Source organism: Thunnus maccoyii, chromosome 4 (genome assembly GCF_910596095.1).
Source record: "Thunnus maccoyii chromosome 4, fThuMac1.1, whole genome shotgun sequence".
NCBI classification, from domain to species: Eukaryota; Metazoa; Chordata; class Actinopteri; order Scombriformes; family Scombridae; genus Thunnus; species Thunnus maccoyii.
Window position 1 is genome coordinate 15,923,840 of NC_056536.1, and position 15,740 is coordinate 15,939,579.

The 15,740-nt window shown below is 41.6% G+C and overlaps 2 protein-coding genes across 2 annotated transcripts; both read left to right on the forward strand.

Annotated features, from left to right (window-relative positions):
* The first annotated feature begins 2,045 nt into the window (after positions 1 to 2,045).
* On the forward strand, positions 2,046 to 5,136 carry zgc:195245 (uncharacterized protein LOC565483 homolog). Its single transcript, XM_042409129.1, has 4 exons — positions 2,046 to 2,121; positions 3,242 to 3,407; positions 3,486 to 3,630; positions 4,815 to 5,136. The coding sequence occupies exons 1-4, from the start codon at positions 2,046 to 2,048 to the stop codon at positions 4,914 to 4,916; spliced, it is 489 nt and encodes a 162-aa protein (XP_042265063.1). The 3' UTR covers positions 4,917 to 5,136.
* Positions 5,137 to 6,946: 1,810 nt separating this feature from the next.
* On the forward strand, positions 6,947 to 15,684 carry inavaa (innate immunity activator a). Its single transcript, XM_042409400.1, has 10 exons — positions 6,947 to 7,070; positions 11,155 to 11,255; positions 12,194 to 12,327; positions 12,447 to 12,569; positions 12,667 to 12,901; positions 13,008 to 13,061; positions 13,454 to 13,679; positions 13,929 to 14,078; positions 14,182 to 14,866; positions 14,953 to 15,684. The coding sequence occupies exons 2-10, from the start codon at positions 11,192 to 11,194 to the stop codon at positions 15,043 to 15,045; spliced, it is 1,764 nt and encodes a 587-aa protein (XP_042265334.1). The 5' UTR covers positions 6,947 to 7,070; positions 11,155 to 11,191; the 3' UTR covers positions 15,046 to 15,684.
* Positions 15,685 to 15,740: the final 56 nt, after the last annotated feature.

Genomic DNA, 15,740 nt, shown 5'->3' on the forward strand with positions numbered 1-15,740 from the left:
TGCCTTTTTTTCTTATGTAACAATGCATATCTGTATTGTCCCATTAAATAAACAAACAAATAAATAAAGCTAGTTTTGGCTCTAGCAGTTGTACAAAGACTAACTGCCAGATCGTCTGCTGCAAAGGCAGAGAGACCTGTGAGATACACAGATTTTAACATGTTGATTATGCAAAGTTTAGATAATTTCCATCTCTATGTAAAGAATTACTAAATATGTTCAAATGCAGCAACCATAACACAGATGCTGAAGCCTAATTGCAGGGGCGGATTCAGTGATTTGGGGGCCCAAGGCAAACTCTGTCTGGCTTTATTTTCACCTTCTCTCTAACTGGGAATGTTGGTATTGGCAGTGGTAGAAGAAGTACTCAACCTTTTCTTTAAGTAAAACTATTAATACCACACAATAAAAAATACTGTTATTAAAGTCCTGCATTCAAATTTTTACTTAAGAGAGGCATTATCAGCATAATGTACGTAATTGCATTTAACTTGTGTTCAAGGTGGAGCATTTAATTCCGGTATAAAACTGGATAGCTTAATCAATAATAAAGCATAGTATTTTATTTGTCATATTTTGTGAGTAAAATCTGAATCTGCAACGTAACAAGTAACATTTATCTGTCATGTAAATGTTTTCCGCTGAAGTATACAGTTGCATATTTTTAAGTGCTTTAGGGGCTTTTTGTAAGTTATTTCTGGGTACAATGAGTTAGAATAGTAACATAATATAATATTTTTCATATGTAAACATCATAATAAATCTACAGCTGTTTGGGGCCTTTTTAGTTGGGGGCCCCAGGCAGTCGTCTACCTTGCCTCATGGTAAAGTCCACCCTGCCTAATTGTTATACGCAATAAGAACCAATAAACATGAAGTGAAAAATCTGACTGACACACATTATATATGTTGGTTTGCCTGTTGTTGGGGCCTCAGTCAGTGTTAACAGTGGAGGAGTCGACTGGTATAGTGCCGTGCAAGGTTGGTTTTAAGCTGCATTTGTGTCTACGGCAATTAACTAATCTAGTGTCCTGTGCCCTGTGGGGGTTGTGAGGTAATCTTGAATGCTGTAATACCACTACTGACAACTGCGAGGTGGCGCATTGAGTCTGAGGATCCTCCGTGTCAACAACAATATGTTGGAGTTGGATGCTGCGACGAAAAAGACAACAGAAAGACTGTTGCTGTGAGGAGGTGTGACTCTTTTCACAATGGACTAAAAAAAAAAGGGGGACAGAAAGAGTGGACCTCCGCCATCCTGCCATGGAGGGGTCAAATGCAAAAAAAGTGAGTTCTCTTACAGCTTTACTCCTGTCTGGTGACTGAAAGGTCAACGTCTGGTCTGGTGGCCATCTGTCAGAGGTTTAGTTGACTTTGGTCAAGTCAAATTTAGCCTCAGCGAGTTTACAGTCCTGATTTATTTTGATTTCTATATGGCCGATAGACTTTAAATCCCTCTTCACATTATGCAAAACATGGACAGATAATATAAAGACACTGTTGTTGGGACAATCTAGACAATCTTTTAGATTAGGATGATAAAAATGATTGAATCCAAAGAAGTGGCCTCATGAAACTGCTTTGGTTCAGTGAGTGAGACCAATCAAACACTCTAAGATTTATTTGCTGAGGAAGTTTTATCCTCATGAGTGTCACGCTGCTTTTTATGCATACTTGAATTCTCTCTGGATTCTCAAATATTTCAGGACACTTCAGAAAAATTGATGAAGCCACCGGTAAACATGTGACACATCACTTCTGTCATGGGAAAACATTGCTGTTCCCATTTTAGCAGTTTTCATGTTTTAACATAATTCAAAACCTTGGGTCACTTGGGTTTATAAAACTCCTTCTAAACCTGGATGATTTTGGAAGTAATGTAGCAACAACACATTGATTCATGAACTATGAGGCCAAAGAGAAACTATATTTATCCTACGACAGTTCAGAGAGCCTGTGTTAGAGTGAAGGGTAAGTTGTTGACAAGTCGAGATCAGGTGGATTGATTTTGCTGGAATCCATCCCAGCTCTGCAGGACTGGCAAAATGGTTTCCATCAGGTCAGGCACTCATCAGGTTATCTCCCAGCTCAGCCTCTCTGCGGGGGTCCGAGGAGGCTTATGTATGTAGGAACAGTAAAAGAAATAATCCAGAATACAGAGCTTGAGGATCATTATGGTTGCCTGTAAGGAAGTTTACAACAGAAATGTGCTGTTATCAGCTAGTATATTCGACTTTGTTTGAGTGAGCAGCAGTCGAACATCTGCTTATTATGATCCTTTCTGCTGGTTATCTGGTTTCAGTGGGTGTGGCAGGTATCTGTGTGACTGGGCTTCAGTAGGATGTCATGCAACCTGCTCATGTTATGCCAAAGACAATCACTGTCTGGCCAAACTTGCCCTTCTGTTTTTGACAGTGCGACAGAGCTGTTACGTCACCTTTGTGCTCCGAGAAAACACAGCTCACCTGCTTAACCAGCAGCACAGCGGGCTCTGTCCCTTTTAGCTCTTATCTAATTATACCATCTGTCCAGTCAGGAGAAGATCAAAATAAAGAGGAGTTCATATATTTGGTTCGGCTAGTGAGTGTGACATAATTTACTGGTCAAGCGACTAACAAAGTTTCTCCTCTTTTTTTCCCTCTTTTACATTTTCTAATTCTAAATATTCACAGAAACCAGGATACGGACATCTCAGAAAAGGTATCTTGATGCACAAATGCTGAGTAAAAATGAAAAAAAAAACCACATTTGATGATACTGTAGATTAGAAGATTTGATGGAGTTATCAGTCAAGTGTTACCAATCACTTTACCTATCAAATAGATCAATCAATCTATCTATCTGAATGAAAGATTGGTCTATCAATCAAATGTGTGTTTGATAGATTAGAATTTGATTGATATAATTGTCTTTAGAAGCACTTAGCTGATAGAGTAAATACAAACTGGCTCCATTATAATTCAGTAATCACAGATTTTTAGGTTGTGATTTTTCTTCCCAAAATGGATTTATATTGTTTTGAAAATAATATCATCAAATTATTATTCAAATTATCATTGTGTTTATCTCCCTTTAATTAATTTACCTGTTACTCTGTGACAGAAATCATACATCAACAATATACAAAATACTCTGAGGTCAATTAATAACTCCAACATTTAACTATTTATTTAGAGTTATTTTAGTAGAATTTATTAAATGTGAGGGGTTAAAAGTCAATAGACAGACAGATATATATGAGCTGCTTTGTGTTCCTCAGAGATCTCTGTTGGCCATCCACCACTGACCCATCAGTCCACAGCAGACTGCAGCAGTGACGACATTCTGCCAAGAAAACTCAACGGCTCCTCACTGGAGATACCGAGCCACCAGAACCTGCACCGGGAGCTGCTGCTCAGCCATAAACGGTAAACAGCTCTACTCTCTGTTCTTAATGCACTAATTAATGTTCTCAATAACTAACTACTCTCTGACTGAGGGTGCAGGGGCCTGCTGCTGGAGGAGAAGCCGGAGCTGAAACGAGTGTTGGAGCAGCGCAGACTGGAGCTGCACAAGGAGGCGGAGATGGCACAGCGGCAGCCCTCAGATCTGGAGATGGAGCTCCGCAAGAGGCAGCAGAAGCTGCAAGAGGTCAGAGACACATAAACACACAGCTGAGAGACACTTCATGACGTAATTAGAGGATATAAATAAATTCACCTCAGACCAAACATACAGAGGTTGTTGTTAGTGTTACCACAAGGCTTTAAGGGCCAAAAACTGTACTCAGAGTGGAAAGTAACTAAGTATATTTACTCAAGTGCTACTTACACTTCAACTTTACAACATTTTAGAGATAAATATTGTACTTTTTAGTCCACTACATTTACTTGACAGCTATACTAACTAGTTACTTTTCAGGTTAAGATTTTACATTAAAAAAAAACATGATAAGTTTTTAAGACACAATGCACTGTTAAAAATTAAAGCAGTGGCCCCCAGCCTTTTTGGCTTGTGACTCATTAAAAACTGTCTATTTGGGGCCCTTTGTCATGTTTCAGATGTCCTCTGCAGTTCCACAAAAGAGAGATTTCCCTTTAAACTTCTCAGATGGTTTTATTTAAATAATTGTTCAAGGCCCAAAGGGGTAAACATTTCCAATATTTCACCAAAAAAAGAGAGAAAAGATTAGAGAGTAGTCCAATACTGAATACAAATTTGTGCAACAGAGTTTTTTTCTTCTTTCTTCTGTCATTAATCAACTCAAAACACCCCAAATTTATCTTGTGGCCGTTTGGAGGGGGCCGGCCCCTCGGTAGAGGACCCACACTGATGCTTCATTACTAATGATCTGATAATTAATATATAATAATATATGACTAACAGGGGCCATTTTTCTGCAGAATAAGTACTTTTAGTTTGGAAACTTTAGTACAACTTGTTAACACTTCTATATCTTTTCTTGAGTAGGATTTAGTATCATAATAGGAGAACTTTTACATTATTGTGCTGCTACTTTTACTTAATGGAAGGATCTGAGAACTTCTTTCACCACTGCCAATACAAACATTTCCATATTAAAGGTGTCAGTATCAATACTAATCAGCTTTACATCTGATCATGTTTATGACCAAATAGCCTCAATATGTTTTCCAGCTCAAGTCTTGTTGAAACAGCATTTAGGCCATATAGCACATTAACACTCTCCATTTAAACCTTAGTGATGTAAATGTCATTAGGTAGTAATGCTATATTATTACTTTCTGTGGACTAAAGATGGTCACAAACGATGACACAGACTGGCTGACATGCTGATTCGTCCTCTGTTTGTCCAGTATGAGCAGGAGGAGATCAGGCGGAGGGAGAACCAGCAGAAGATCCCAGAGTTTGTTCGTGTGAAGGACAACCTGAGACGCACACAGATGTCTGAGCAGTGAGGCCCGAGGCTCCCATCAGCCCCTGCAGCATCTCACCACGGTGGCCCTGTATTAAGTTCACTGTCTCTTCAGATACTGTATAAGGAATCATGCACACCAGAAAACACATGATCCATATTTAGAAATGTCTTCTTAAAACTTTGTTTTGTTTCTGATGAGGGAGTGCTCCTTTTTATTCATAACTATGTGGAGAACTACTGGTTCAGGGAGAGAGGTACTGCTGTTGAGAGGCTTGATATTTTTTATGTTTTTTATGGTCATTATACTATTTATTTTTTCAAAATCAATTTCTTATACTTCTTCCTACATTAAAGCAGCATGAGGCTGTTTTATTGTTTGTTTGGCGGAAGGGCCACATCAGTCACGCAAGCCTAATTATTTACTTTCTATAAGACTACTATCTATGCGATTGCTAACAGAGAACTGTTTTGTATCAACAGAAATCAGAACGAAACATTGTACATCCCCTCAGTGTTACACATTTGCATGTTTGTTTATCTGTTTATGTCGTGACTTGATTTTTAGTGTGTCCGTGTGCTGTGGAAATAAATGGTTTTGCTTATGGTTTGCAGAGATGCACTGTTTTGTTGGACACAGTTTAAAGCGCTGGGGATTGATTTGCATGCAGCTCTTCTCCCTGAGGACTCTCACGGTTCTTTCACATGGATATGGGACTTTGTTTAATTGGCTGATCTTTTCATTCCATCACGGGACGAGAGGAGAGGGCAGGCCATCTGGAGGAGGCTTTTCAGGATATATAGGCTATAGGAATACCCAGGGGCCTGGTTAAAAGGCACTGGAGACATTTGGGATGGTCAGGGAAGCAACCAGCTGAAAGCAAATACAAGGAGCCTGTTTGCTGTTTCAGAATTACATTTAGGTTATTTTTAGTAACGGACCACGAACACAGAGAAACCCAAAGTGCTTCACATAATCAGTGGTGAGAGAAGTATTCAGATCTTCTGCTTAAAATGATCACATTGCAAAGTATGATACAAGTAATAGTCCTGCATTTAAAATTTTATATACAAATACGGAAGTATTATCAGCTAAATTTACTGTATCCATATTAAAACTTGCAAGCAGTATTTTAATTTTGTAGGTGTTGGAGATGGAGCTGATTCTAACTACTTCATGTACTACTACTGGGTAGTTTTATCTTATATGCTAATAATAGATCTTTTAAATCTTAATCTGCAAAGAAACTATAGTAACAATAACTACAAAATAGATGTAGTAGAGTAAAAGGTAAAGTATACTCCTCCTGAAATGTAGTTAAGTAGAAGAATAAAGAAGCATCAAATGGAAATACGTAATTAAGTACTTCAAATTTGTACTTAAGTGCAGTGTTTGGGCAATTGTACTTTTCATCACTGCGCATAATGCAATAATGAATAAAGTAAGCAAAAGTAGTTTTAAAAATCCAAATTATCAAATGAAATGCCCTCAGTTAGACAAAATATTCTATTCAGCACAAGTAGGTCAGATATGTAGCTTAATATGAAAGATAATCAGCTATGAAAAGTACATCTGTCTCCACAATATAAAATGTTTTAACGTATTTTTGGATCTTTGAGAATGGATGAAAGGATGGTTTTTGACCCACATATTTTGTTTTCCATCATCATGGCGGAGAGAAGAGGGAGGTGTAATTTTGTTCACCACCACATTACTTGCCAGCTGTCCTGGGTACATTTATTTTAACCAAAACTTGTCTCTTCTCCCTGCGGTTGTTCCTCTTTTGTGTCTCCTTTTATACCAACAGCACCTCGGTGAGTCGCGTGCTGTGTCGATACGCAGAGCGTGTCTGGAAAGTCAGCAGCGTCGGAACAAACCATTTAAAAACAGTCCGGGGGTCACTGGCATCAAATAAGTTACCTTCCCCGTTTAAAACTTACATTTTTCAATACAATATTTTTTAAGAGATTATAGTAATGATCAATACGCGCTATGAAGTAAATATAAGAAGAAATTAGCTAGTAAATAAATACTTCAGCAAAAATCAACACAGCTCTCCCCCCTTCAAAGACAAAGTGGAGTTGACTGGAACAGATGTCCCAAGCGCTGCTCTCACTTCTGACCAGAGAAAGTCTGAACTACTGCTACTGCTGCTGTCGGGACGATGCTGTAAAAGAGAAGATAACACACTACAGGGTGAGTACACATGGTTTTCATTAGGTCAGCAACATGATACAAAGAGAAAACACCGGACAGGTAAGAAGCAGCAACACTAGTACAGCTAGGAGTCAATGTGTGAGGCGGTGGATACTGTTATAAGTCCTTAAACTTTTATGCATGTGAGTTAATTGTGTAATCAAACTTAGTGCTTTAACATATTATACATCTTTAAACACTCTTTGATAGTACATATTATTTAAAGTGTTCATTCTTCTTCAGTGGTCAAAATAAGTATATTTACACATGTTCTGTACCTATAAGTATGACTTTACTGAGTATTTCCATTTTTTGCTAATCTTTACTTTTACTCCACCACATCTCAGAGAGAAAATGTACTTTTCATACTAATTTATTTGACAGTTATAGTCACTTTTTCTATGATAAAAAGATTTCACATACAAAATATATGATCAGCTAATAGCATTGCTTTATTAAGGCACTCAGTAGTTTGTAATGTTAATAAAATGGACTCAACATCGACAACTAAAACATTAAAATGCTGCTTAAGTGTACATTTTAATGCACCAATAATGATGATTATAATGATATCATATATAGTCTGTATAAGGAGAACTCTTACTTTTGATACTTAAAGTACATTTTGTTGCACTTTTAGTTAAGTAAAAACTTAAAAGCAGTACTTTTACTTGTAATGGGATATTTTTTTAGTGTGATTCTGCCATTTTTACCGTGTACCAACACTTTTTTTTTTACAAGAATACTTGTACAAACCCTGTGAAATAATGGTATGCATAAGAAGAGTTAAAATCCCACAGTATTGCAACCATCAGACTAAGCAATTATGAGTAATGAATACTTAACAGCTGTGGTGGATGACTGTGTGGGAGTCTCAGCAATTTAATCACTTGCTGTGTACCATGAATGTGAACAGGTTGCTTTCACAGATAAACAACACTGTAGGACTATTATTTGTGGCAACAGGCTGGTCAGCGGCAGTTATTTGTGCTCACAGCAGCAGAATAAACACAGTCTCCTACAGCCCACGTGTTGACAGACATTCAGTGCTACAGTGGTGCTAAAGACAACACCTCTGTGTTGTTATGCCCCGGTTCTTTTGTCAACGGTGGGCACTTGTGGGTGAAAAGCTGTAACCACATCCTGACAATGCCCTGGGATAACCATCAGTGTCCATTCAGAGGCCTCAGAGACGATGACTCAGAGGGACAAGGTGTCACGATCCACGGCCAGCCCTTCAGCCTCCGGGGAACAATGGAGCATCTTTTCTTGCCCTCTTTATTTACGCTGTCGCTGGGCTGCGACAGAGCTGGTGTGTCTGCTCAACATATGGCCTCCAGTGACTGAGAGCAGGCTTGTATGATGCTTATTACCCCTGCATTGTCTCTGCTGGAAAACAAGACGCCTGCATTGACAAACAGTTGACAAAGGAAATAAGCTGTCAGTGTCTGAGTCTTTGATACATCCTCCTCATAACCGTGACTTTTGAACTTCATGTTATTGCAGCCTGCTGTCTGCATTTTGCTACAGTCTGTGGAGTTTCCAAAATCAGCACTGCTTCTTAAGGCTGACTCCAGTGGCGCGCTTTGTAACACAACACTTCTTTTTTTTTTCCTCCTGCCGCTCCCCCACATTGATGCCCCCTTTTTTTTTTTTCTCCAGCAGCTCATGTTGTGTACAGAATGATCCATTCTGCTGAATGGATTTTGGCTTTTCATCAGACTCTGAAATAAGGCATGCTGTAAAGTCATTTGATTTCTTCCATAGTATCAGCACTCAGTGGAGAATCTTAATTACAGGGTTTCAAACAGGCCTCGGTCTGGTTTCAGGCATCCCTCGCTGTTTCCTCGCTGAGGCTGGTCCCTGTTGGTAATTCCAGGGCCGACCACAGTGGTAATGAGCACGGCGTTCCAGGACATCACAGCTCCAAAGGCTCATGGGAAAGGGTGGGGGTGGAGGGGTGGGGGGAAGTCTGGGAGACAGTGAATCCACATCATTATCCCTCACCATAAACACCCACTTCCGTAGATGTTACATCGTCATGGTCCGGTGAGCGTCGAGGATGGGTGGGACGGTCAGCTCCCATCTCCGACACGTTCCTAGATAGTCCTCATTAGTGATGATCATACACGCTGCAATTAAGATGTTATGGTTACATCAATCAAGTCTGCCGGGTGGAGACTGTGCTATCAGCGGCTACCCCTCCAGGAAATGGATTCCTGCTATGCTCCGTCGAGAAAAGTATTGTTTCTTGGCTCTCTCTAACTTTGTAATTTCAACACTCCCACGTCTCCAAGCAATGACGAATGGGATCAATGTCTTAGCAATAAGCTGCAACATCTAATGAAATCTGCTGTTTTACCCCAACCCAACCGCCGACCCACCCACTCACTCAGCCGAGACCTCCGACCACAGACGTTGTGAAAGTCTTCAGAGAGTTATGGGGTGTAAGTGGGTAAAATCCCACATTACCCTGCCTGTCTCTGATTACCAGGCCGGAATCCTGTTGACGTCTTTAGACTGCTTTCAAGCCCCCGTCGTTTGCACAGTAAAAACTCAGCACTGTTCCTCTCCCCCACCTCTCACTGCAGCCTTGTCTCAATATTTGGCCCGACAACGCCGCTCGGCCAGAAGCGGAGTTGTCAGCAGATATTGCGCCCACAGCAGATTATTGAGGCCGGTTGGTGGATACAGGGCCTTTGTTGCAGTGTTGTTTTACTGAGTCGAGCTGCCTGTGCTTCATTGTGCTACCGGCTGCTCTAAGCTGCATCAGTTCACATGAGTTGCTGTGGTGAAAGGGTCAGGCCTATGGGATACACAATAATATCCTGTTAGAGGAGGCTCAGGCTCTGTGTCTTCCTGGTCCCTACAGGAAAAAGACTTGATATCAATCTCCAAACACAGAGGATGAGACAGGAGCTGAGGATTATACACTGCTGCCTTAGCAACACACACGTTCGTTCATCCCTGCGCCTGTTTTCACGTCCAGGCGATTTACTTCTCATATGAGTTTTGCTTACATGATATAAACTCAGAGGCTGCTCCAGGAGTCACCCAGTTTATGAACATTTATGAATGTGTGGCATTGAGACAAGGCGAGCTAACAACATCCTTTAATCATGTTAGTGGCCGTAACGTTGTCTCTTATGATCTGCCGGCCTTTTTTAGGAGAAGTCTAGGGTGGTGGTGGACATGTGAGACCCAGAATAAATTAATTGACCTAAAAAAAGGAGAAAATAAAGGCAGCATTTTCTGGGAAGTTCTCTCCTGCCCTAAGGCGATTTCACCAAATCAGCCACAGACCTCCTGGCCTGGTTTTAAAAGCCTCGACTTATCCCCAGATGTTATTTCCAATTTGTTGTCATTGTTTTCCTGTTCTGGCTGTCGTTCCTCTTTGCATCATGTTTTTTGTTTATTATCAGTCAGATGTTCAATGGGAAACAACAATGGGACAGAGCAGGCCATAAACATGAATTGTGCTCGCCTGTTTGTGAATGCGGCGGCGTTGCACAGGAGTCAGCAGGACCCTTGTGATCTGATGCTGCGTGGACAAGCCCAGCATTGAGACATTCTTCTACTTCAAAGCCCCCAGAGGGTTTTCTGGACACTGGTTGAATGGGGAGCTGAGGGAGGGGTTGCGTGGGGGGAACAGGTGCAGTCCACGAGTGGGGTAATTCCCGCTGCCATCTGCTTTCTTTTTCGGGGTCCGGGCTCTTTAAACGCCCTCTGACACGCCTCATGGAGACACGCTCCCCCAGCCAGCCGCGCCATGCCCCGTCACCATGGCACCGCGATTCGGATTAACCCCCGCACATGTGCCGAGTCAAGCGTGGGGGTCTGCCTCTTTTGTGATTGAGCATGGGAGGGAGAAAGAGGTGGAGGAGGAGGAGGAGGAGGAGGAGGAGGAGGAGGGAGATGGAGAGCTGCATGGATAAGTGTGTGAAAGGACACTCGCCACTCATTCACTTTTGTTAAGTGAAGCAGCAGGAGCGAGCATGAATGAAGCCATGTGGTAGAAAAACAACAGGAAGATATAGATTCCTAAAAGTGATCAATCTAACTTTCACTAATCTTATTTCAACAGGTATTTCTAAAAAAAAACTTGAGAGCAGACAGTCAAGATGACAGCCATCGAGAGCAAAGAGGAGATCAGTGACACTGACAGTGGGATTATCTTGCACTCTGGTAAGAGCATCACAACAAAATACAACAATACAGCATCTGATCTCATTGTACATCACAGACAGATCATTTGGTCAATAAAATGTCAGAAAACAGTGAAAAATGTCAATCACCGTTTCCAAAAGCCCAAGATGCAACGTCAAATGTCTTGTTTTTTCCTACCCAACAGGCCACAACCAAAAGATATTCAGGTTACTGTCACAGAGGGCTAAAGACATCAGAAAATATTCACATTTAAGAAGCTGGAACAAGAGAATTTAGGCATTTTTTCCTTAAAAATGACTCAAAATGATTATTCGGTTTTCATAATAGTTGCTGCTTAATTTTCTGTCGATCAAGTAATCAAGTAATTGACTAATCGTTGCAGCTCTAATGCTACTGATCTGAAAATAGTAAGCAAAGAAAATGGTGCCACATTATTATATTTACTTATTTTGGGGGGAAAAATCCTACTTTTTGACAAATTCCTCAGTCACATCCATAATCGAGACAAAATAAAAATGGTCTAATTGGTCACAAATTGCAGTAAATTTGTTTACAGATTTTGCAGATGATGTTTTTTAACTTTATTACCCAAAAGGGAAATTGATTCACAGTGTAGGCTCAAAAAAAGAACATACACAAACAACAAACAATAAGTCACAGACATGCAGCAGTCCACATATGACAGACCAAAAACCACCTGATACCACAGCTTCAGTTCTCTGCAGCACCGACCTGATATAAGTATCACATATAAGAAGTGATGTGTGGATGAGCCAAGAATTCCTCACTCATCCATAAGAAAATGATGCATCTTATTAAGTATGTTTAGGCAGCTATTCTTGATATAAAAGTGCACTATATACAGTAGAAATAGTCAATTTTATATTTAATTCTAAGGCTGATACTGATGCTGATGAGCAAAGCCTGATGTGATCTTCTGTGTATGTGCACTGCAGGTCCAGACAGCCCCACATCCCCAGTGAAGGACCTGACCACCCACACCAGAGCCCTGAAACTGAAGCACCAGTCTCTGGAGGAGCGTCTGGAGCTCTGCCTGCTGGAGCTCAGGAAGCTCTGCATCAGGGAGGCAGTGAGTAGCTTCTAGATGACGACAAATACGCACTAGCAAGAGTAAGAGGAACATTATGATAGCTCTAAATGAGCGGTTGCTTTTTTTTTATAATCAACGCTTTTATTTTGTCTTCACAGGAGCTGACTGGTAAACTGCCCTCAGACTATCCTCTGATGCCCGATGAGAAGCTGCCTCGCGTCAGGAGGAGGATTGGAGCCTCCTTCAAGCTGGACGAAGGTCTAATCCATCTGGATAAAGAGGTACAGTGTTAACTATTCTTGGCAAGAGAAAGGGAGTGAGCAAAAGAGACTACAATTCATCAGATCGAACTAAATGTTAAAACTTGTCTTATTGTAGGATCCAGAGTTGCAAGAGCTGGAGACCGGCTTGGCTCTTCAGATGCAGATTTATCAGGCGGCCCGCAAACTCTCCCTGGAGGAGAACCTCAGCAAACCCCAGAAGAAGAGCCGCCTGCAGCAGTGCAAGAGGGAGGAAAAGAAAGTGAAGGATCTGCAGGAGGCCGTGTTGCAGCACAGGATCAAGAGCGAGTGCAACTCACCATGCATCAGCATCTCAACCAGCCAGAACAAAGGTGAGTGACACTGCTGCCCCCTTCAGGCCAAACTGTGCACTGCACTCATGAACGCTTGCAGTGGGTTTAATGGACACTTTAAAAAATGTTTCTTTTCTCTGTGCAGATCTGAGCATGTCTGATGACAGCTCCCTGTCTGATGTGGTGGCCCTGGATGATGGTGAGTGAGGACTGTCTTACAAACATGCTTTGATTTAGATTTAGTAGATATGTGGGTCAGATAGAAATATTCTGGAGTGGTATGATGGCACAGAAATTAAATGAATGTCTCAAAATGTAATCATTTAACTTTAAATTTATATTAAAATACAAAAGTGAACCCCGCTCTGTTTTTTTGTTCCTAATTGTGATTTTATTCTTATTTTTATGTATACAATGTGCACATTTTAGAAAACCGAGGCAATGTGCCGGTTTTCTCTTTCATCTTGTGGGTAGTTTGACTGTTCTTCAGCTTGAATTCAAGCTACTGTGACATTAAAGGCTTTTCTTTAAAATTATTGTTGCATTCCTGCCTCATACTGATTGTTTGATGTTCTCTCCGACCATCCATAGATGTGGACTCGCCCGGCCCTCTCTCTCCTCCAGTGATGGGCACGTCCTACTTGGACCCCCTCCAGCTGTCAGCCAAGACCCTGCAGTCATCCCAGCAGTCAGCGAGTCAGCTCAGTGTGGAGTATGAGCGCTCTCCCATCCAGAACTCTCCGTGGAAAGAGTCTAGTCTGGACCAGCCGTACCACAAGGCTACTAAACCTCAATCTGCTTGCAGCAGCAGGTCCAGGTACGAGTCTAAAGTGTGATATTAGACCGTCAACATGACCAACAGAGAGAAAACAAAATCAGAAAAGAAAAAATCTTTACATTTCTCAGCTTCCTTTGAGAGAACAGTTTTTAGTTTGACTGTTTACAGATGAAATCTATGTTAGTGTTTTAGTTTAGCTGGACTTGATAGTCCAGATTTACTTGTATCTGTCTCACCTTCTATGTGTTACATATCTCATGTCATCCTTTCTGTTTTTGTTGTGTGCAGTAGTCCGGTAGGAACCCAGGTGTCTGCAGAAAGCTGCAGGATTCCTCTCTCTCAGTTCATCAAGAACTCGGCGCTGCGTCACAACCACTCCACCAGCGCCCCCTCCACCCCCGAGCTGCATGTACGCCGACAGTACTCCCAGTCCTTCAGGTAGACTGAGAACTCATGTCAGACACATCAAGCGTGTGATGCACTAAGAGCATAGCAGCATGTGTATGATTGTTTTACAACTGTGCATGATTTGTCTCCTCAGACTTCCCAAAAGTAAGCCATCTACGGACGTGGAGTGTCTCAGCTCAGAGAAGAATCGAGGGCGAGCCAGGCTGCCGCAGCGGCACTGTGCAACTGACTTCATGGTGCGTTCTCCAGAGTACTCTCCCCTGTGTCCGTACCAGTCCAGCTCTGAGGACAGCAGCTCGGAGCACTCGACCTCCTCCTACATGAGCTCGCCTGGCAGGGACGGACCCACTGACATCCCGAAGCTCTGCCCTCCACCTTATGGATTCCACTTAGGAGCGCAGAAGAAAGGGGTCCCCAACTTCCCCAGCTCACAGAAGAACACCAACCGGCTGCAGCCCAGTCCCGGCTACATCAGGGCCACAGCGGAGGACGGCCCCCTTTCCCCTCAGGATCCAGACCAGGGAAAGTGCTACCTGTCTGCCCCTCCTGTGGCATGCAGCCCTCAGCAAAGACAGTGGCAGGAGGGAGCATCGTCCCCGAGGAGAGTGTTGAAACCCCCTCCGCCTTACACCAGGCTGGTGCGAACACCCTCGCTAAAGGAGTACCCGAACCACGCCATCCGGCTGATGCCCCGGGAGATCGTGTCGGAGGAGCTGAAGTCCTGGCACCACAGGAACCAGCTCCAGAAGTTACGGCCAAGTTATGTGGAACAGAGTGTCAAGAGCCCCACTTCACCTCACCTGCCGTCATTTAAACAGGTTGGTACTTAATGATCCAATAGTGAAACTCACAGTAATGTTAAAATACAGCATATGTACAATATATTTATGTTTATGTTTTGCAGGGTTTGGGTAATGTGATTCTCCAGAGAGCCGCAGACGGGACTCCAGTCCAGTGGTTTGTAGCGGAGGATGCTGAAATCGTGAGCCAGGTGTAGCTGAGATGTTTCCTCCTCTGCAGGATGTTTAGTAGGATGTTCGCTCTTCCTCTCTATTTATCTCTGTATTTATTAAGTCTTTGGACTCTCTGTGAGATTGTTTGTTGATGCAGAAAACGTGGACCTATCGGTACCCCGATGAGCACATTTCTCTCTCTTTTATAACTTAAAACTTATTGTAAGGTGTAAGCCAGTTTTATTTATTTCAAATTGTTTTCTAATAGATGTTTCTAAAGTTTCTGAGGTGAATTGAGATTCATACGATTTCATAAGTGTGTCAAATGGATCTTAGGATTTAGAACAAACTTGCTGTGGTTTCAAGAATTTCTTTGTGGCTGGCACACATTTTTGCACATAAAATTCACCTACAAGTAGTTTTCAAATAAGTTTTCCCGTTCCTAATATAATTTTATATTTATCTATAATTTAAAGTTTTTCCCTACTAAAAATTTGATATATGTACCTTTGGAAATGCGTTGCTCTTTTTATATACAGTTAAAGTTTAACATCTGTCTAGACACGATGTGAAGTAAGCTGACTCTTATTGTTTCCTATTAACTCTTAATAATTAATCACTGGTGCCTTTAACAGTGGTTTGATAAATGTTCTCACTGCAGTATGGTGTTTTGTTACTAACCAAGTGATTGTATCAGTTTTGATATTTTTTTGTATATTTATAATAAAAAATATGACTG

What these genes read in the sequence shown, in the direction of transcription:
- zgc:195245 (XM_042409129.1), top strand. Translation starts at nt 2,046, where the DNA reads ATGGTTTCCATCAGGTCAGGCACTCATCAGGTTATCTCCCAGCTCAGC. An exon ending in GGGGGTCCGAGGAGGCTTAT is followed by an intron (nt 2,122 to 3,241) that starts GTATGTAGGAAC and finishes GATATATATGAG; the next exon opens with CTGCTTTGTGTTCCTCAGAG. An exon ending in CTGCTGCTCAGCCATAAACG is followed by an intron (nt 3,408 to 3,485) that starts GTAAACAGCTCT and finishes CTGAGGGTGCAG; the next exon opens with GGGCCTGCTGCTGGAGGAGA.
- inavaa (XM_042409400.1), top strand. Translation starts at nt 11,192, where the DNA reads ATGACAGCCATCGAGAGCAAAGAGGAGATCAGTGACACTGACAGTGGG. An exon ending in TGGGATTATCTTGCACTCTG is followed by an intron (nt 11,256 to 12,193) that starts GTAAGAGCATCA and finishes TGTGCACTGCAG; the next exon opens with GTCCAGACAGCCCCACATCC. An exon ending in CAGTACTCCCAGTCCTTCAG is followed by an intron (nt 14,079 to 14,181) that starts GTAGACTGAGAA and finishes TTGTCTCCTCAG; the next exon opens with ACTTCCCAAAAGTAAGCCAT.